General features: G+C 42.6%; 1 protein-coding gene across 1 annotated transcript in view; it reads right to left on the bottom strand.

Annotated features, from left to right (window-relative positions):
• The window catches only part of gpa33a (glycoprotein A33 (transmembrane), paralog a), a 33,512-nt gene that overhangs the window by 8,078 nt on the left and 8,087 nt on the right, over nt 1-17,347 (bottom strand). Inside the window, exons 2-4 of the mRNA XM_078559999.1 lie at nt 12,640-12,806; nt 4,507-4,720; nt 586-750 (exon numbers count right to left, since the gene is read on the bottom strand). Of these exons, the coding sequence (XP_078416125.1) occupies nt 586-750; nt 4,507-4,720; nt 12,640-12,806 (546 nt within the window). The remainder of the gene's footprint in view (nt 1-585; nt 751-4,506; nt 4,721-12,639; nt 12,807-17,347) is intronic.

Below are 17,347 nucleotides of genomic sequence, written 5' to 3'. Positions count from 1 at the left end.
AAGCAGGTAATTGAAAAAACATTAGGATTATTGAGGGATGAAGGAGATAGACAAAGGATGAAGGTATAACAGAGACATCATGCTATGAGAATGGAAAGTAGCTATGCATGTGCTCAAAAGGGAAAAAAAGGATAAATAACTATAGACCAAAAATGTTTAGAGTCCTCAATTCGAAATCAAAATATGTAAGCATTTAAGAATGCATGGGTTATTAGGGGAGAGCCAGAATGGATTTTTTCCAAAGGCAAATTGTATTTAACAAAATGTAAAGAAAACTAAAATTGTATAGCTAAATTTAGAGTACTGTGTGCACTATTGGGCACCACATTATAGAACGGACATTAAAACCAGGCAGGGCATGCAGGGTAGATTAAACAGTTTAATACCAAACAATATTTTCTATACAGAAAGGGTTGTTATAGCATAGAATGCTTTGCATCAGGAAATTGTTGAATCCGAGAGCACTGTTTCTATGTTTTTTTTGTAAGTTAACATCTGGTTAACAGGAGAAGCAATTTTGTAATATCAATAAGACAGACCCAGCATATTCAAGTTTAGATATAATTTAAAGCAAGTGCTACTAACCCAGAGAGGACATTTGGGGCAATGCTCTTTTCTGGTTCATTCTATCGAAACTCGCCCAACTGTAGGTTGGTTTTGGGGATCCTTCCTCGGAGTAACAGGTCAGTTTAACAGTTTGTCCATATTCAGCTTTTCCTTTAATCGCACAAATTGGTTTTGATGGAGGTACTGCAAATCAAAGTCATTATAAATTATTTAGGAGTTTTTTTTTAATTTACCCTTCAAAGCAGTTGCCATAAAAAGTTAATAAAATTAATATACTATCATAAATGTGAAATAATTTGAGAGATGCATTATGCAACAAGTTGCATTGATATGATCAGGCCAAATCTTCCATGTATTATCACACTGCTCCTTTCTACTTACCTTGGACTGGAGCTACAGATTTTTGCCTGGACTTCTGACCCAGGTCTGCTGAGAAACGTGCAGTGTAGTTGCACCGGGAGACCTTCTGTGCAGTGCAGCAGCATTGGGAAAAGTGAAGCCAGGCCCCCTTTTTACAGCACTAGTTTAAGTATGCCAGCTACTTTGACAAGCCAGGAGAGAAGGTAAGCGTTTAACATAAGTGGATAGAAAGGGTCACAGGGCAGGGTGGAGGCGTGTGCACACAGGGTGGGTAGGATCCAGTACCATAGTTACCCAGGAGTTTTAATCCTGCTAACTTTTCCTGGGTAACAATAAGGCAAGAGTGTCAGAAAACCATCTGAAATCTCTGACTTAGCTCCGAGTTTCCGAGGATTCCAGGCGCAGAATTATTGCCCAATGGAAGATGAAGCTTCTTGGGCAGTTCCAATGCATTCCTTGCGTGGGGACTTCCAGGGGTTCTGTCATCACATTTTTGGGATACCGCCAAGGTACAACACTCCAGAGATCGGAAGATCTTGGCCTTTGTCTTTAACATGCCAAGACACACCCACAAGATTGTTAGACAAACAAACAGATATTCAAAAGCTTGGGAGCAAGTGCATGAGTGCGAGAGTGAGAGTGGATATTTAGGGTGGCTAGGTCATTGAATGATTTGAATATAGTTTGTAAAATACACAAATGACTTACAGATAAACTGTAAGGGATTTAATTTTGTGTCATTTTTGATACCCTTGCAGCATTTATGATTGAGATGTAACACAGGAATGTCCATTATTGTTCAATATCCCGGTTACTAAACTCTTAATTTTAAAACGTCCAACATCAGGTACTGGAAGGAAATTGCATTTGTTTGTGGGGGATGGGTTGGAAGAAAGAAAGAAAGGGGAAAATAAGAAAACATTGTTTGGTTTAACCTTAAACTCTTGAAATGGCTAAATATGGCTAAGTAATATTGCTCACTAGTACCAGACTGACAAAAAACAGAACATAAGATATAGGAGCAGGAGAGGATCATATGGCCCCTCGGGCCTGCTCCTCCATTCAATACGATCATGGTTGATTTGATTGTGGCCCTCCACTTCCTTGACCGTCTCCCATAACCTTTGACTCTCTTATTGATTGAAATTCTGTCCAATTCAGCCTTGAATATATTCAATGACCCAGCCTCCACTGCTCGCTGGGGAAGAGAATTCCAAAGACCATCAAAGAAATTCCTCCGCATCTCCATCTTAATTACCTTAAATGGGAGATCCTCTATCTTAAACTGTGCCCGCTAGTTCTAGGATTCCCCCATGAGAAGGAACATCCTCTAAGCATCTACCCTGTCAAGCCCCCTCAGAATGTTTCAATAAGATCGCCTCTCATTCTCCAACCTCCAATTATTATAAACCCAACCTGCTCAACTGTTCCTCAAAAGAGAAGCCCTTCATCTCAGGAATCAGCCTTATGAGCCTTCTCTGAACTGCTTCCAATGCAAACATATCCCTCTTTAAGTAAGGAGACTTAAACTGTACACAGTACTCCAGGTGCCATCTCACCAATGCCTTGTACAGTTGTAGAAAGATTTCTCCACTTTTATGTTCCATCCCCACCCCCCCTTTGTAATAAAGGCCAACATTCAATTTTCCTTCCTAATTACTTACTGCACCTGCAGGTTAACTTCTTGGCTATTCATGTACTAGGTTCCAATATTTGGGTTGGGTTCCACCAGGACCACTTGGTTTCAGACCCCATTACAACCTTTCCAAACATGGACAAAGGAACCGAATTCCTGAGGGGTGAGGTGAGAGTGAATACCCTTGACATCAAGACAGCATTTGACCAAGTGTGGCATAAAGGAGTCCTTACAAAATTGAAGTCAACGAAAAATCAAAGGACAAACTCTCCTCTGGCTGGAGTCATACCTAACAAATGAAAATGGTTGTGGCTGTTGGAGGGAAAGCTCAGGGTAGTGTCCTAGGCCCAAGCACCTTCAGTTGCTTCATCAATGACCTAGCCTCCATCATAAGGTCAGAAATAGGGATGTTCGCTGATGATTGCACAATTTTCAGTACCATTCACCAACTTCTCAAACTGAAGCACTTCAAGACTGCTTGCAGCAAGAGCTGGATAACACTGGGTTGATAAGTGGCACGTAACATTTATGCCACACAGGTGCCAGACAATGACCTTTTCCTATAAGAGAGAATCCAACTATCTCTGCTTGACATTCAATGGCATTGCCATTGTTGAATAATCCACCAACAACATCCTGGGGGTTACCATTGACCAGAAACTGAACTGGACCAGCCACAAAAATACTGTGGTGACAAGAGCAGGTCAGAGGTTGGGAATTCTGCAGAGAGTAATTCATCTCCTGACACCCAAAGCCTGTCCACCATTTATAAGGCACAAGTCAGGAATGTGATGGATCTGTCTGGTTGAGTGCAGCTCCAATAACATTCAAGAAGCTCAACACCATTTAGGACAAAGCAGCTTGCTTGATTGACACCTCATCCACCACTTTAAACATTCATTCTTTCCACCACCAGCACACAGTGACAGCCGTGTGTACCATCTGCAAGATACACTGCAGCAACACGCCAGGCCTCCTTCTAAAGCACCTTTCAAACCCATGAACCTCTCATCTAGAAGGACAAGGGCAGCAGATGCATGGGAACACCACCACCTGCAAGTTCCCCTCCAAGCCACACACCATCCTGACTTGGAGCTATATCACTGTTCCTTCTATGTCGCTGGGTCAAAATCCTGGAGCTCTTCCTAACAGCACTGTGGACAGAAATACAACACATGGATTGCAGCAGTTTGAGAAGGTGGCTCACCACCAGCTTCTCAAGGGCAATTAAGGATGGCCAATAAATGCTGGCCGAGCCCACATTTCATGAACAATTAAATTGAAATGGCTGGATTAAAGTGCCAGTGACCTGTAAAAATAACTTCATACAAATTTACATTGCATTTTATAACAGACTCCAGGTGAACATATCAAGCAAACTAAAAAGTTATGAAAAAAACTTAAATGCATCTTTTCTAGTGCCACCATTTTGCTCCCCTGTTAAAAACTAAATTTCTACGAATGTCAGTTATTCTCCGGTATATCTAACACACATACAAACACATGAGCCAGTTCAATACATGCAATTATGACTGCAAAGCTTTTCCCCTCCTGGACCGAGAGCACTAAAATATATTGTAAAGCACTCACTGCTTCTGCAGTCATAATTAACTAACTCAGGATATAGAGAACAAATCAGCGACATTAGTTCACTTAAAGTAGCATTTTAATCCATAAATGCTGCGCAAGTTTGAGAACCATTAGAAATTTAATTCCAAAGCAAACAACAGTAGGTGATTTATAGCTAAGAAGTATGTGTATGGTATCGTACAGTTCTCTCATACCAGCTGACAGGCTGTGTTGAAGAGCTGTGCTATGGTTCATAGCCATTAGTATGCATCATAAACTAATCTTTTTCTTTCAATTAGAATAGTGCTTATATAAATGCTGATAACATTACTACTTACATAAATGAGCAGAAACAATTTTAAAAATGTCCTTACCCAACACAGTCACATCTATACGGTCTTTCCGGTTGCCATCTAAATCCAAAGGATTTGTAACTTCAACCCCATAGGATCCGCTGTCTGTCATAAGTGATTTGCTGATCACAATTGAGCAATCATCTTTTTCAATGTCTCTTGTGAAATTCACTCTGCCCTCGTACAGCTTTCCATCTTTATGGATTCCGCCACTGAAGTACATGAATACATCAGCCTATAAAAAAAAGGTTCAAATCAGCAAACTCCTGTACTGGCAAATGCATAGAGCTTGTTGGGTTTCAGGTTTTCAGATGACTGCTTCCTCATTCAGAACTTTTCAAGAATCTCTTTTATGGAACTGCAAGATCCTGATGATTAAAAATGACGTATTGCGGGTATATGCTTAGTGGATTAAAGTAGGTCTCATGCTGCACTCTCACCCCCTTCTAACTGTTGTGTATTTTACACAGGTTGCATTTTCAGGCTGAAACTACCATTTAATAATCAATAGAGATTCAAAGCAGAAAACCTTTGGCGCATAGTAGACACAACGTATATAAACTAAATACAACTAGGAAAATCCATATTGGGATAATTACCCATTGCAACAGTTGCTGCAACAGTTTATGGTTAGTCAGAGAATACTGATGCAAGACTTGCCTTACAATACAATATGATTTTAGCCAAAGCATGAAATAGGCAAGAGCACTTTGGCATCCTGCTTCCCACCATGTCCAATGACGTAATGCGCTGTGAAATGGGCAGCTGATTTGTGGTCACCTGGTTTCCACTATTGCCTTAAAAGAATTTCACTTCCAAAGTATTGTCTACTAGCAAAATGAACACCATAGCTTTCACCTTCAGATTATTGTAGATATTGGCACGTCATCTGCATCACAATGTGAACTGTCATACAAGCCACATGTAACAGTATTCTCTATCCACCTTCTCAAGGACAATCAGGGATGAGAAATAAATGTTGGCCTTGCCAGTAACGCCCACATCCCAAGAATTAATTTAAAAAACACATACCAGGTGGAAATTGTTGAATTCCCAGTTTCAACTTTTAATTTTTTTTAAACTCTTTTGAAATCGCAAAATTAAATCCAAAAGATAGTAATGGATTTAGTCAGAAGTCTACAGCACAGAAAAAGGCCCTTCAGCCCATCGCATCTGCACTGGTCAAACAAGTACCTAACTATTCTAATCCCATTTTCCAGCACTAGGCCCATAGCCTTGTATGCCATGGCATCGCAAGTGCACATCCAAATACTTCTTAAATGTTATGAGGGTTTCTGCCTCTACCACCCTTTCAGGCAGAGAGTTCCAGATTCCCACCACCCTCTGGGTGAAAAAATTCTTCCTCACATCCCCTCTAAACCTCCTGCCCCTTACCTTAAATCTATGCCCCCTGGTTATTGATCCTTCCACCAAGGGGAAAAGTCCCATCCTGTCCACCCTATCTATGGCCCTCATAATTTTATACACCTCAATCATGTCCCCCTCAATCTCCTCTGCTCCAGGGAAAATAACCCCAGTCTATCCAATCTCTCCTCATAACTAAAACTCTCCAGCCCAGGCAACATCCTGGTAAATCTCCTCTGCCCTGTCTCTGGTGCAATCACATCCTTCTTATAATGAGGATTCCAGAACTGCACACAATACTCTAGCTGTGACCTAACCAGCATTTTATACAGTTCCAGCATAACCTTCCTGCTCTTATGTTCTACACCTCGGCTAATAAAGGCAAGTATCCCTTATGCCTTCTTAACCACCTTATCTACCTGTCTCACTACCTCAAGGTGAACATGCACTACCTCTGATCCTCGGTACTTCCCAGGGTCCTATCATTCATCGTGTATTCCCGTACCTTGGTTGTCCTGCCCAAGTGCATTATCTCGCACTTATCCGGATTAAATTCCATTTGCCACTGATCAGCCCGTCTATATCCTGCTGTAATCTAAGACTATCCTCCTCACTATTTACCACCCCACCAATTTTCGTGTCATCTGCAAACTTACTGATTAACCCTCCTACATTCAGGTCTAAATCATTTATATGTACCACAAACAGCAATGGACCCAACATCAACCCCTGTGGAACCCCACTGGATATAGGCATTTGTCACAAAAACACCCCTCGACCATCATCCTCTGCTTCCTGCCACTCAGCCAATTCTGGATCCAATTTGCCAAATTGCCTTGGATTCCATGGGCTTTTACCTTCGTTATCAGTCTCCCATGGGGACCTTATCAAAAGCCTTGCTGAAGTCCAAGTAGACTACGTCAAATGCCCTCACCTACACACCTGGTCACCTCTTCGAAAAATTCAATCAAATTGGTCAGACATGACCTCCCCTTAACAAAACCATGCTGACTGTCCTTGATTAATCCCTGACTCTCCAAGAGTAGATTAATTCTGTCCCTCAGAATTGCTTCCAATAGTTTCCCCACCACTGAGGTTAGACTGACTGGCCTGTAGTTCCCCAGTTTATCCCTTCCTCCCTTCTTGAATAATGGTACCACATTGGCTGTCCTCAAGTCTTCTGGCACCTCTCCTGTGGCCAGAGAGGTATTGAAAATTATTGCCAGCGCCCCTTGCCTCACTCAACAGCCTGGGATACATTTCATCTGGGCCTGGAGATTTATCTACTTTTAAGCCTACCAGGCCACTTAGAACCTCCTCCTTTTCTATGCTAATTTCTTTAATTATATCACAGTCCTTCTGCCTGATTTCCATACCCATGTTGTTCCTCTCACTTGTGAACACCTACACAAAGTATTCATTTAGAACCCTACCTACATCTTCCGGCTCCACACACAAATTACCACTATGGTCCTTAATGGGCCCTACTCTTTCCCTAGTTATCCTCTTACTCTGAATGTACTTGTAAAATAACTTTGGGTTTTCCTTTATTTTATCTGCAAATGTTTTCTCATGGCCCCTTTATTTCTTTTTTAAGTTCCCCCCACACATTCTATACTCCTCTAGGGCTTCCGCTGTGTCGAGCCCTCGGTATCTGCCATAAGCCTCCCTTTTTCCCTTTATCCAATCATGTATATCCCTCGACATCCAGGGTTCCCTGGATTTGTTGGTCCCACCCTTTACTTTTACTGGAATATGTACTCTCCCTATTTCCTTCTTGAATGAGTTCCACTGCTCTGACGCAGATTTACCTAAAAGTAGCTGCTCCCAGTCCACTCCAAATCATATCTGATTTTATTAACAGTGGCCTTCCCCCAATTTAGAGCTCTGATTTCTGGCCCATCCTTGTCCTTTTCCATAATAACCTTGAATCTAATGGAGTTATGATCACTATCTGCAAAATGTTCCCCCACTGATACCTCTACCACTTGCCCGGCTTCATTCCCTAAAATGAAGCCCAATTTCTCGCCATCTTTTCTCTTGTTGATTGGATGATGTCTCAAACACAAACACCATTTCATTAAAGCAATGTGTACACTATAATGTACAAAATTCCAACCAAATTAAATTGTCTGCTAGAGGTGATAAAGAAATTTTGTGTTTTCCCTCCAGAGCACAGAACATCTCATATTCATATCAGCTAGTATTATCCGTGGCTCAGCTGGTAGCATTCTCACCTCTGAGTCACAAGGTTTCAGGTTCAAGTCCAACTCCAGGGCTCGAACGCAAAATAAAGACTGACATTCCAGTGTAGCACTGCACTGTTGGACTGTCTTTAAGACAAGATGTTTAACGGAGGTTATAGCAGAACTTTGCCACTAGATTAAACATTGAAATCTATGTAAGGGCATCAAGTTACCCTATCTGGCACCTCCAGGACAAAGATGGCTGCCACATGCATTTCAGCTGACACATGCAAGCAGGCTACCTTCACCTCATCCGAAGTCACAAAAGGAACACCACCTTGTGCTCAGAGCAGAAGCCACCACATTGGAAACAACGCTGAGTCACTGGGGTTTATCTCACTTGGTAACATGCACTGTGATTTATTGTCAACACTGTAAATATTGAGACATGATCCCAGGCATCAGACTTTCCATTCCATTAAGGAAAAAGAGGAGATGAAGTGAGACAAAAGCAAAGTACTATGGATGCTGGAAATCTGAAACAAAAACAAAAATAGCTGGAAAAACTCAGCAGGTCTGACAGCATCTGCGGAGAGGAACACAGTTTACATTTCAAGTCTGTATGACTCTTCATCAGAACTAAGGAAAAATAGAAATGAGATGAAATAACTTGGCCCTATATTTCATCACATTTCTAATTTTCCTTGGCTTATATTTCATCTCATTTCTATTTTTCCTTTGTTCTGATGAAGAGTCATATGGACTTGAAAGGTAAGGTGAAGTGAGACTGCTGGGCAGATGTGCAGTGTGCATTGATGATAAGAGCGGACCTATTCAAGGTTGCTTCTACATTGGATGTGTTTCTACAGGCAGGTCAAAGTGAATGTCAGAGCATGTAGTCCTCCTGGATTAGAAACATTTCAGGTGGAACGTGCTTGAATCAGATGTGTCCTGGCATCCTGTTGACAGTTTTGACTCCTGAACCACCCGGCCATCTCCCTGCTTAGCAAGTGGGCCATTCTGCTCTTCAACTTCCTCTTTAGCACCCCACCCTCTTCAAGGTCCACATCTCTCTGCAGGGCCAAGTTATAGAGAATGAGGAAGACCACCATGCTGTGCAATATCCTTGAATGAGTGGTAGGCAGGGTGCCACCCGATCAGTTGAAGCATCAGAACCACATTTTCAGAAGCTAGATAACCTGTTCAATGGTGGTCCTAGTGAGTAGATGGCTTTGGTTGTGCATCTGTTTGTTGGGGATATGCAAAGAGTTGAAAAAGAGTAGCCATCTCAAGGGATGGCCTTGTCCCCTAATATCCACCCATGGAGCTTGGCACAAAGAGCTGCGGCACCCAAGACTCCTGGACAATGAAGGCGTCATGGCAGCTGCCAGGATAGCAAGTGCACACATGATTCAAGGTCGTATTGTGATCACAGAGCAGCTGAACGTTTAGGGAGTGGAAGCCCTTTCTGTTAATGATTCTCACTGGCCACTCTCTAGTTGCCTTGATGGCCACATGGGTGCAACTGATGATGCCCTGTACCTGGGAGAATCCAGCAATGGAGGTGAAACCCACTGCCCTTTTGTGCCTGCGCGGCTCTTCTGCTGGAACCGAATATACTGTTGTGCTCTCAGAAATAGGACATTAGTGATCTGTGTTATCAAAATGTCTGATTTCATGATTCACTTGTGTCTGAAATATAACTTTTAGGTTGGGGAGTAAAGTGTTAAATGCAAGGCCTGTGTTTGATAAACTGGTAAACTCTCTCTCTTAGGCTGTTCCTCGGGGTTGAGGCTGACTTGCTTCCACACTAAAAATGAGTTCTCAGGAGACTGAAGAATCCAATGCGTGATCTACAGTCTCCGTCACAGGTGGGGCAGATGGTGGTGAGGGGAACAGGCGAGTGGGGTTGCCACGTGCTCCTTTCACTGTTGATGCTTGGCTTCAGCTAGCCCTTGGCGATAAGACTCCTTCCTGGATGCTTTCCCTCCACTTTGGGCGGTCTTGGGCCAGGGATTCCCAGGTGTCAGTGGGGGTGTTGCACTTTTTCAAGGAGGCTTTGAGGGTGCCCATGAAGCATGTCCTCTGCCCTCCTGGGGCTCACTTGCTGTGTCAAAGCTCCGAGTAGAGCACTTGTTTCGTGTGTCTCGTTTCAGGCATGCGGACCATGTGGCCCGCCCAGCAGAGATGATCGAGTGTGGTCAATGCTTCGATGCTGGGGATGTTGGCCTGAGCAAGTACACTGACTTTAGTGTGCCTATCCTGCCAATGGGTTTGCAGGGTCTTGCAGAGGCAGCGCTGGTAGTACTTCTCCAGAGTTTTGAGGTGCCTGCTGTACATAGACTGAGATAAGATACCATTCAATGGATAGTCCCTTCCTGAATTACTTTGTAGAGACAAAATGTCTACAGTTGTCTTCATAAAGGTTTTAAATTATTGTGGGTCCCAGATCAAATAAATATTTGAAAAGCAGATGGTAAACAAGGGATTTCTTAGTATCCATGTAGTTTTCAGATCAAAGGTTGAAAACTTAAATTAATTAGTTGAAAACTACCTGGGACATCCCAGGTGTGCCATGTTGCCAAGGGAATGGATTGCAGGAAGGTAGTCTTTTGGAAAGACAGACAGAGACACCAGCAGTCAGCTTGGAAGACTGTGAGAAGGCAGTTGTGTATCTCCTGACAGCCAGAACAAGGAGCAGAGAGGCCATTAGGAACCAGGGATGTTCCTGAGTTGGAGTAACTAAGCACAAATTGCAAATGGGACCCATGCTTGGAATGAAAAGACCAAATTTATGAGGAAATAAAATGATCAGATCTGCCTGATAAAGCTAGTGGAAGAGATCGGCAGTGGGATGCTTGCAGAGACAGAGCTCTGGAAGTCTAAGTGCCAGACTGAGAAACTGAGGAGAATCCAATGAATTCCTGAGAGCTGTGGCATGGCTTGGTTTGGTCCCGGGAGAAGTGACAGAACTTTCAACATCTTGAAAAGTATAGCGGATCTCTTGGGTGGAATTAAAAACAGAACTGGAAGTGGTCTGTTGAAGTTTTCAAGTCTAAATAATAAGGGTTTGCGAATTATATAGTGTTAAGTTGCAGCATTTGCTTTTTTTTAAACTCCTGTGCAGTATAAGTTTTTGTATAAAATGTGAAATTTTGTGGTATACCTCTTTCAGTTAATAACTGGGAGTTCAAATTTCTTTCTAATGGTCCCCCTAGAGATCAAAGCACTCCTGAGATGCAAAGGTGCGCTGCCACTTGAGAGATATTAAGGTCTGTGGCTGATCCTTGGAATGAGCCAGTGGTGAAAAAGTTCAAGGGAACAGGGACTCTAAAGGCTACCGGCAGGGCATGGTGAGCAGTACTGTGAGGTTTGAGGTCTTCCTCAATGAGGGCACAAATCTCAGACACCATCTGCCTAGATAGAATCATCAAACATTTTCAGGTGTCTTCTTCTTCGGCAGTATACTCAATGCAGGAGGTATGGACTTGGGTGTTTTCCTGCTCCTTGTTCCTCTCCTCTGCCCTCCTCGTGCCCAGGGCTTGGCATCTGCTCCTGTCGCTACTTGTCCCTATCTCAGAGTAGCTTGTACCCATATCCAGCTTGTAGCCAGCTGGGCTAAAAAAAAAAACTTACTGGACTTCCCCACCCCCCCACCTCTTCTGGTCCCACAATCCCTGGAGGGTCTCCACTTCCCTTTACTGCCCATGCATATGCAGACCACTCGCTACTGCCTCAGCTGTGCACCCTTTTACGGTTCCACCTAACTGAATGGCGCGGCCATGTCTCCTCACTGTGTTGCTGCTTCTTTTCACTTGGAACTGTTCCTGATCTATTGCATAACCCAAGCATTCCTACAAACCTTCCAAATTGGCCCCTGATGACCTGACAAGCTCATTAATATGATCAACAGGCCTACTGTCTGAATTGGGCGGGTTGCTGTGTCTCGCCTTTTCCTACAAGCAAAATTGCTGGCAGCAGTAACGGTGATACTTTGCGCCTTCCCACCTCTGCATTCAGTCTCAAAAACTCCGCTTCTGGCGACAGCAAGTCTCCACTCAAAAGTCTGTGGGCAGCTGTCAGCTTAGTGAACAAGGTTTTCTTCAGCTCTGACTGCAAAATCTGGCCCATTATGAAGCAAGTGAAGTGGCATGTTACTGAGGGTAAATTATGACTTTTACAATGCTAATTCACTTGCAGCAATGTGCAGTCAGTCTTTCAATTCAGTTCTTTAAATGAGTCAAAAACAATGTTAGTAGCAATTATAATGTTTGTAACCATTTAATTTCAAAAGCATGGCTTTCCCATTACAAAAACAATTTATATTTATATAGCCGACTTTAATGTAACAAAATATTCCAAGGCACTTCTCAGGCACGCCATAAAACAAAGTGTGACATCAAACCACATTAGGAGATATTAGGCCAGATGACCAAAAACTTGGTCAAAAAGGTAGGCTTTAAGCAGCGTCTTAAATGAGGAAAGTGGGGTAGAAAGGCAGAGAGGTGTAGGGAGGGAATTCCAGAGCATAGGGGTTTAGGCATTGAAGACAGAGGCAATGGTGAAATAATTAAAATTGGGGATGTCCAAGGTTTGTACTTACCGGTTGGCCTTCTGGTTCATCTGAGAGTTTATACCATCGAACATTAAATCCAGTCCTTTCTGTCACATCCGTAGTGTATTGACAAGATAATGGCACATCAGCACCTCTAGCAACCTCTATTTCATTCTTAGGGATAACAACATTGATTGCATTCACAGCTGTTAGCACTGTAGATTTAAAAAGGAGGAAAATCACAGTCAATTTTATTAGGTCCAAGGTGAATCTCCACCACATCAGGTGCTATTTTCTTCAACGGGAGAAAATAAAATTGGCCCAGATATAATACAAATTCTTTCCTTTAATTATTGCTGCCAATACATGACAAACTAGTATCATGCAGCATGGTGAGCGAGGGCTCTAGTCCCCGTAAGGGTACAGCCCCTTTCAAAATCTCCCTTCTAAACATAATTGTACCTAAAGTGGGAGGAGACTTTTCCTAGCCAGGTAAACATAAAAGAGAAGGTTCAAGGGGAGGGCAGAAGTTGAGGTAAGAGGTGCAGGAGTTGCAGAGCTGAAAGATGAATTATATGAGCTTGCTCTGTGTAATGTGGATTAATAAGAGATGTTTGGAAATTGGATTAGATCAAGTACTACTGTTTGAGAATGAAAGATGACCCCAAGATAGCAGGACCTTTTCACATGAAAGAGAAAAGGCTCCAAGATGGTGGGACTGAGTAACAATCATTAATCCATAAGATAATAAGAAATAGGGAGAAGGCCATTCAGCCCATTGAGCCTGCTCCATTCAATAAAGCGCAATCAGGTCAACCATGATCTTACCTCCACTTTCCTGCATGTCCCCCAAAATCCTTGACTCCTTTATTGTCAATCAAAAATCTGTCTATCTCAGTCATGAATATATTCAATAGCCTAGCCTCCACTGCTTTCTGGGACGAGAATTCCAAAGACTACTGATCCCCCAGAAGAAATTCCTCATGTATTAAATGATTGACCCCTTATTTTTAAACTGTCTCCCCTAGTTCTAGATTCCCCCAAGAGAGGAAACATCCCCTCAGTATCTATCCCATCAAGCCCCCACAGAATCTTCTATGTTTCAGTAAGATCACCTGTCATTCTTCTAAATTCCAATGAGCATAGGTCCAACCTGTTCACCTTTCCAATTGATCTTCTGGGTATATGTGTTGGTAGTCATGTGGATTTTCCACTAGTTAGGTGGCTTTAAAACTAGGTTGTTCTACTAAACAAATGTTAGAACTTTGTTGCATGTTGGTTTACTCCATTACAAGTTTAGTTCACACTGTTCACAAGTTAAGTTGTAGTAATTGTAATGACCAGCTCAAGTAGGCATCATAGGGGAGAAACCATTTTTAAATTGGGCCACTATCTTCATGAAAAAGTTTTAAACAAAATAAGGCTAGTATACATTTGATGTAACAATCTTTTAAAAATTACATTGAGATACATCACTTGTATTTGATTAAAATATAGACAAATGCTCTTTCTTCAAACAAAAATTACTTTTATTGTAAAACTTAGTTTCTCAAGTTAACATTATAATGCCATTTTTTTCCAATGCAATTCTGTTTCCTCCTCTCCAAGGTATTGCTACTTTGCTAGGGTACAGTTCCACAGGCATTGGTGCCTCATCCAAGTAGCAACTATTCATATGAGCCCTGATGGATAGTATTGGCAGGTCATTTGACCACGTTGTGGCTGGGATTGAACCTGTCCTCCTCCAACATCAAGAATAGAGACCTCATGCCTTTCTTATCACATTGACATTGAATCTCATGGATATCAGATCCAATTGGAAAGGCATTAGACAACATTCTAAATGAAAGCCTATTTGTTAATTAAGCTTAAAGCTCTGTGGATTTAAAAAAAAAATTCATGGGATCTGTGCATCACTGGCAAGCCCAGCTTTATTGCCCATTCCCAATTGCCCTTAAGGTAGTGGTGAGCCGCCTTCTTGAACCACGGCAATCCATCTGGTAAATACATCTGTACTATTAGGGATGGAGCTCCAGGATTTGACCCAGTGGCGATGAAGGAATGGAGATATAGTTCCTAGGCAGGATAGTGTGTGGCTTGGAGGGGAACTTGCAGCTGGTGGTGTTCCCATGCATCTGCTACCCACGTTCTTCTAGGTGGTAGAGGTCTTGTACTTGGAGGGTGTTTTTGTAAGAGCCTAAGTGAGTTACTGCAGTAAATTTTGTACACAGTACACAGAGCTGTTACTGTGCACCGCTGTGGAGTGATTGAATGTTTAAGGTGGTGGATGGCATGCCGATCAAGCAGCTGCTTTGTCCTGGATGGTTTGGAACTTCTTGAGTGTTGTTGGAGCTGCACTCATCCAGCCAAGTGGAGAGTATTCCATCACACTCCTGACTTGTGCCTTGCAGATAGTGGACAGGCTTTGGGGAGTCAGGAGATGAGTTACTCTCTGCAGAATTCCCAGCCTCTGACCTGCTCCTGTAGCCACAGTATTTATATGGCTGGTCCAGTTCAGTTTCTGGCCAATGATAACTCCCAGGATATTGATTGTCAGGGATTTAGCAATGTAATACCATTGAATATCAAGGGGAGATGGTTAGATTCTCTCTTGTTGGAGACAGTCATTGCCTGGCACTTGTGGGAATAGATAAGAAAATGACTAAAATTTAGAAAACAACAGATGCTTGTTGAAAACAAAAACAGAATTACCTGGAAAAACTCAGCAGGTCTGGCAGCATCGGCGGAGAAGAAAAGTGTTGACGTTTCGGGTCCACATGACCCTTCAACAGAACTGAAGTATAGTTAGGAGAGGGGTGAAATATAAGCTGGTTTAAGGTGGGGGGGCGGGGGGAGAGAAGTTGAGGGTGGGGTGGTTGCGGGGATAAGCAAGCAGTGATAGGAGCAGATAATCAAAAGATGTCACAGACAAAAGGATCAAAGAGGTGTTGAAGGTGGTGATATTATCTAAGAAAAGTGCTAATTAAGAATGGATGGCAGGACACTCAAGGTACAGCTCTAGTGGGGGTGGGGTGGAAAGACTGACAAGGTATTAGTTGTAGATTTAAAAATAATGGAAATAGGTGGGAAAAGAAAAATTTATATAAATTATTGAAAAAAAAACAAAAGGGAGGGGGAGGAAACGGGGTCGGGATGGGGGGGAGGGGGAGTTTAAGATCTAAAGTTGTTGAATTCAATATTCAGCCCGGAAGGCTGTAAAGTGCCTAGTCGGAAGATGAGGTGCTGTTCCTCCAGTTTGCGCTGGGCTTCACTGGAACAATGCAGCAAGCCAAGGACAGACATGTGGGCAAGAGAGTAGAGTGTTAAAATGGCAAGCGACAGGGAGGTTTGGGTCTTTATTGCGGACAGACCGCAGGTGTTCTGCAAAGCGGTCGCCCAGTTTGAGTTTGGTCTCTCCAATGTAGAGGAGACCGCATTGGGAGCAACGAATGCAGTAGACTAAGTTAGGGGAAATGCAAGTGAAATGCTGCTTCACTTGAAAGGAGTGTTTGGGCCCTTGGACGGTGAGGAGAGAGGAAGTGAAGGGGCAGGTGTTGCATCTTCTGCATGGGCATGGGGAGGTGCCATAGGTGGGAGTTGAGGAGTAGGGATGATGGAGGAGTGGACCAGGGTGTCCCGGAGGGAATGATCCCTACGGAATGCCGCCGGGGGGGTGAAGGGAAGATGTGTTTGGTGGTGGCATCATGCTGGAGTTGGCGGAAATGGCGGAGGATGATCATTTGAATGCGGAGGCTGGTGGGGTGATAAGTGAGGACAAGGGGGACCCTATCATGTTTCTGGGAGGGAGGAGAAGGTGTGAGGGTGGATGCGCGGGAGATGGGCCGGACTACTCTATGGATTGGTGTTGGTACCTGTAATGTTTCTGATTTACATAGGCAGCTTGGATTAAGATACTTAATGTAAACTGGTTCAATTTTCCAATTAAAGCAAACTAGGAGCAGCAATGGAACCAGGGGAGACAATACAAAAACAACAATAAGGTGGATGGATCAATGGCAAATTAAATTGAACATGGACAAGTGTGAAGTGTTCTACAAAGAATGGGAAAATGATCATTGTTTATTCCATTAGTAGAGCTCAAACAGGGATAATGTTGAAGTGGACCGAAGGTCTTACTGGAGCTCAGTATTGCACATTGCTTGGTATGAACAATCAACAAAAGCAGTAAAATGTTGAACCATGTAACAAGATTAGTAAAATGAAAGTCAAAGAAAGTTATAACCAAATATTATAATGGTATGATCAAACCTGTGTCCAGCCTGGTCACTAAGCCACATGTTAAACTATTGAAGGCAATGCCCAAAACAGCACAAAGCCAGTATCAGTGGTGTTTTGAGAAAAAAAACTGAAAATGTTTTCTCAGCCTTGGAAGAAGACATGCAAACAATGATTTTAAAGATCCCATGATGGTAAATAGAATAGAAAAAAAATAAACTCAGAAGATGATTTTCAACTAAAAGTAAGATAAGGATTACATAGATTCAAACTAGTAAAGGACAAGTTTAAAGACGAATGAGAAATTCTTCACAATGCATGGTCATTTCATTGAACAAACTCCTGAAAGGACAGAAGTCAAAAACATCGGAATTATTTGAAGAACCATTCTTTGACAGCTGGTTTATGTGAAGGTTAATCTTCCAAAATTAGCTGTAATTGCATTTTTTAAAATAGGGTTACCATTGACCAGAAACTGAACTGGACCAGTCATAAATACTCTGGCTACAAGAGGCTAGGA

This window comes from Cetorhinus maximus, chromosome 16, assembly GCF_964194155.1.
Source record: "Cetorhinus maximus chromosome 16, sCetMax3.hap1.1, whole genome shotgun sequence".
In the NCBI taxonomy this organism is placed as follows: domain Eukaryota; kingdom Metazoa; phylum Chordata; class Chondrichthyes; order Lamniformes; family Cetorhinidae; genus Cetorhinus; species Cetorhinus maximus.
The sequence above is the reverse complement of the archived record's forward strand: the minus strand, read 5'-3'. Positions and strand labels throughout refer to the sequence as shown.